The sequence below is a fragment of the Aplysia californica genome, unplaced genomic scaffold (genome assembly GCF_000002075.1).
Source record: "Aplysia californica isolate F4 #8 unplaced genomic scaffold, AplCal3.0 scaffold00701, whole genome shotgun sequence".
NCBI lineage: Eukaryota > Metazoa > Mollusca > Gastropoda > Aplysiida > Aplysiidae > Aplysia > Aplysia californica.
The window spans coordinates 262,982-265,955 of NW_004797971.1; the positions used below are offsets into that span (position 1 = coordinate 262,982).

The following is a 2,974-nucleotide window of genomic DNA, read 5'->3' on the forward strand; positions in this document are numbered from 1 at the left end:
AACAACAAAAGAAAAAAAAAGCACAAAACAACAAACAAACAAACAAAAAACAAAAACAAAGCAGAAGTACGGTAAAGACCTCATTGGTCAAGATGTTTTCAACAAGATGTCAAAGTATAATATGTTTCCTTTATTAAGCAAGGCTACCAGTAAAACTCTCCTTTGTTTGTTCCTCCAGGGTTACCGTATCTACAACACCTGGATAGGCGATCCTTCCAAGCTGATTCTGCTGGAGCAAGTGATATCGGAGGTAAAGAACAAGCAGCTGGTTGCCACTGCCGCTGAAGTGGGACAGGTCTTGCTGAAAGGGCTCAAGGACTTGCAGGTAGGCAGTCATTTTCACTTTCAATTCTTTTCTTTTTGTTTGTTTGTTTTGTTTAGCTTTGTTTAGTTATCTACTACATAATACACTAGAGGCAACGGCAATGTGGTTTCCTCAGAGACTGTTGAGAGTTTAATGAAGAAAAATAAATCAAATGGAATACACGTTGTTCTGAAAGCAGCCATCAGGTGACGTTCGCTAAAATAGAAACAGTTCGAATAATACGAATAATAATACAAAGCCAGTTATTTATTTATCTATTATTTTTTAACGTCTTGCTCCCACTGGAAAAAAATAAAAGGCAAAAGACTTAAAGAGGCAGGGGTATACTGAAAACAACTTATCTATTGAACTTGATTAGATAGGTGGCTGGGAAAGACCTGGCGTATCATCGGCAATGTTTGTTTCAAATTTGGCACTTGAAGAAGAAGGAGAAGAAATCTGTTCGACTTTTCTCACCGATTCCGCCACCTCTCAAGTTTGTCAGGGCACTAGGATGGTGGAAGAGGAGATGACGCTTCGCCATTGCTCACTCTTACATTTTTAAAAATTAGACTTATATCAATGATTGTCCAGTCCAGCTATTGATTCTTTGACCCATGGCTGGCATTATACACTGACGCAAACACCACGTCCTTCAGAACATACATTGTACTTGTTGCGAAAATTCTTCAGCTGAGTAAACACAATAATTATTTACAGTGTACATCATCGTCGATGTTTTACTTGGAAAAGGAACAAATTAGTGCTTCAAACTCTTTGCGATGTTGATAAGTTTTCTAGCGCCGACTTAATACAATTATACAATGTACCTGCTCTACTCCTCCACAGCAAAAGTACCCTGGCTTGCTTCAGAAAGCTCGAGGACTCGGTACACTCTGTGCAGTGGACATGCCGACTGTAGCCATAAGAGATCAAATTATTACCAAAATGAGGAGTAAAGGTAAGGAATTCCATACTACATGTTGGATCATGATCTTCTTTCAGTTTTGTAAAGGTCAGAAGGATTACAATGTCTCTTGATTTCTTATAATGTGTAAGAAATTATAAACGGTTGCCGTCTCATGCCATTTGCTATAAGCATGGTATAATATTATTATTAAAGGTGTTTTATACCCGGGGGGGGTATAATTTAGATCATTCGAGAAGTGAAAGGTTAGAGTCCCTGGGTCGTTCTCGACTTGAAACTACTGAATAAGTTCTTGGGTCTGTGGGTGGTTCTCGACTTGAAATTACTGATTACACATGAGTCTATGCGTGTTTTTTGACTTGAAATTACTGAATAAGTTCTTGAGTCTCTGGGTCGTTCTCGAAGTTCGAACCTACTGAACACGCGTTCTTTATGATTTATCCACCAGGTGTACACACGGGTGGGAGTGGCGTGAAAACTCTGCGCCTCAGACCAAGTCTCATCTTCAAGAAACACCATGCTGAGATGTTCCTGGAAACTTTGGGTTCTGTTCTCAAGGACATGGAGCAGAAATAAGGAGAGAGGAGCTTTAAAAAATAAAACGTTTTGATTGTTATCCAATGAAAAGAAGCGTATAAATCAGAGAATACTGACTACTTCATGGATATTGGGAAATATACGTTTGATTCTCTCTCGAGCCCGAGAGGTACTTTGGAACACCATCATTATAATATACTCTTGTCTTGAGGTAACCTGATAAATGTGCAATTCTGTGTTCATTATACACAATGAATCAATGATACATACATGTGTATCAATACTCAATCAAAGTCAGATGTTTATTTTATCCTATTTTAACACGATGTTTTGTATTACCATGTTGAATGATATACTTTGAGCATACACAGATATATTCCCTCATGTGAACATACATGAAACACACCATATGGTCCGTTGAGTTTTTACAACTTACATCGGCAAGCACATGGACAAATATTTATGCAGGCATTCATGCAAACAGAATACCCAAACATGAAAACGAAGTCTTCTTTATATCTTTCTAGTTTGATTCTTCTTCTTTTAGTTGCACACTACATGTATATAGTCACCGGTACAATGTGATGGATATCTTTACATATTAATTTTTGTTTTATTTATTTGTTTCAAACATAATGTCTTTCGAAAGATATTTTAAGAATTCCTTTAATTCCTTTCCTTTTTTGCCACTATAAATTCCACACTTTACATTTTACAATGTTCCTTTGTTGGAAACTGTTACATTGAGGGTACCATAGTTTGATATGCTTCAATTGACAGCTGCCTTAATTATAATTATACCGATTGTACCCGTACGTAGGCCTATACTGGTCTTATGTGTTGCCACGATAGTACATGTATCATGTACTTGTACTTTGAATTTTTATTGTATAGGGAATTGGGCTAAAAACAATACTTATGTTCTCTATTGTTAAATATGTTGAGAATAAAATTATGGTGTAAATCAGAACTCTTTCTTTTTTCCTTTGCATTTGAAAACTATTTTAGCACTTTTTTCTTTCAGAGTTAGTAATAATAATCAAAACCATTTTAATAGGTGTTAATATAATACATTCTTTCTAACGACCATATGTCCAAGGCAGTTGCCTGTACAAATAACCTACCTCCCCCCCCCCCTTTCCCCTCGGCCGCTTTTTGAGGCGTTTTTACTATACATGTATATAATGGCTCTGTCCAATGGCACC

At 36.9% G+C, this 2,974-nt stretch overlaps 1 protein-coding gene across 1 annotated transcript in view; it reads left to right on the plus strand.

Moving 5' to 3' along the window:
* The window catches only part of LOC101852961 (4-aminobutyrate aminotransferase, mitochondrial), a gene marked incomplete in the record, with an annotated part of 17,608 nt that extends 14,869 nt beyond the window's left edge, over window positions 1-2,739 (plus strand). The window contains 3 exon segments of the mRNA XM_013088199.2: window positions 179-325; window positions 1,154-1,265; window positions 1,681-2,739. Of these exon segments, the coding sequence (XP_012943653.1) occupies window positions 179-325; window positions 1,154-1,265; window positions 1,681-1,808 (387 nt within the window).
* Between the last annotated feature and the right edge of the window lie 235 nt (window positions 2,740-2,974).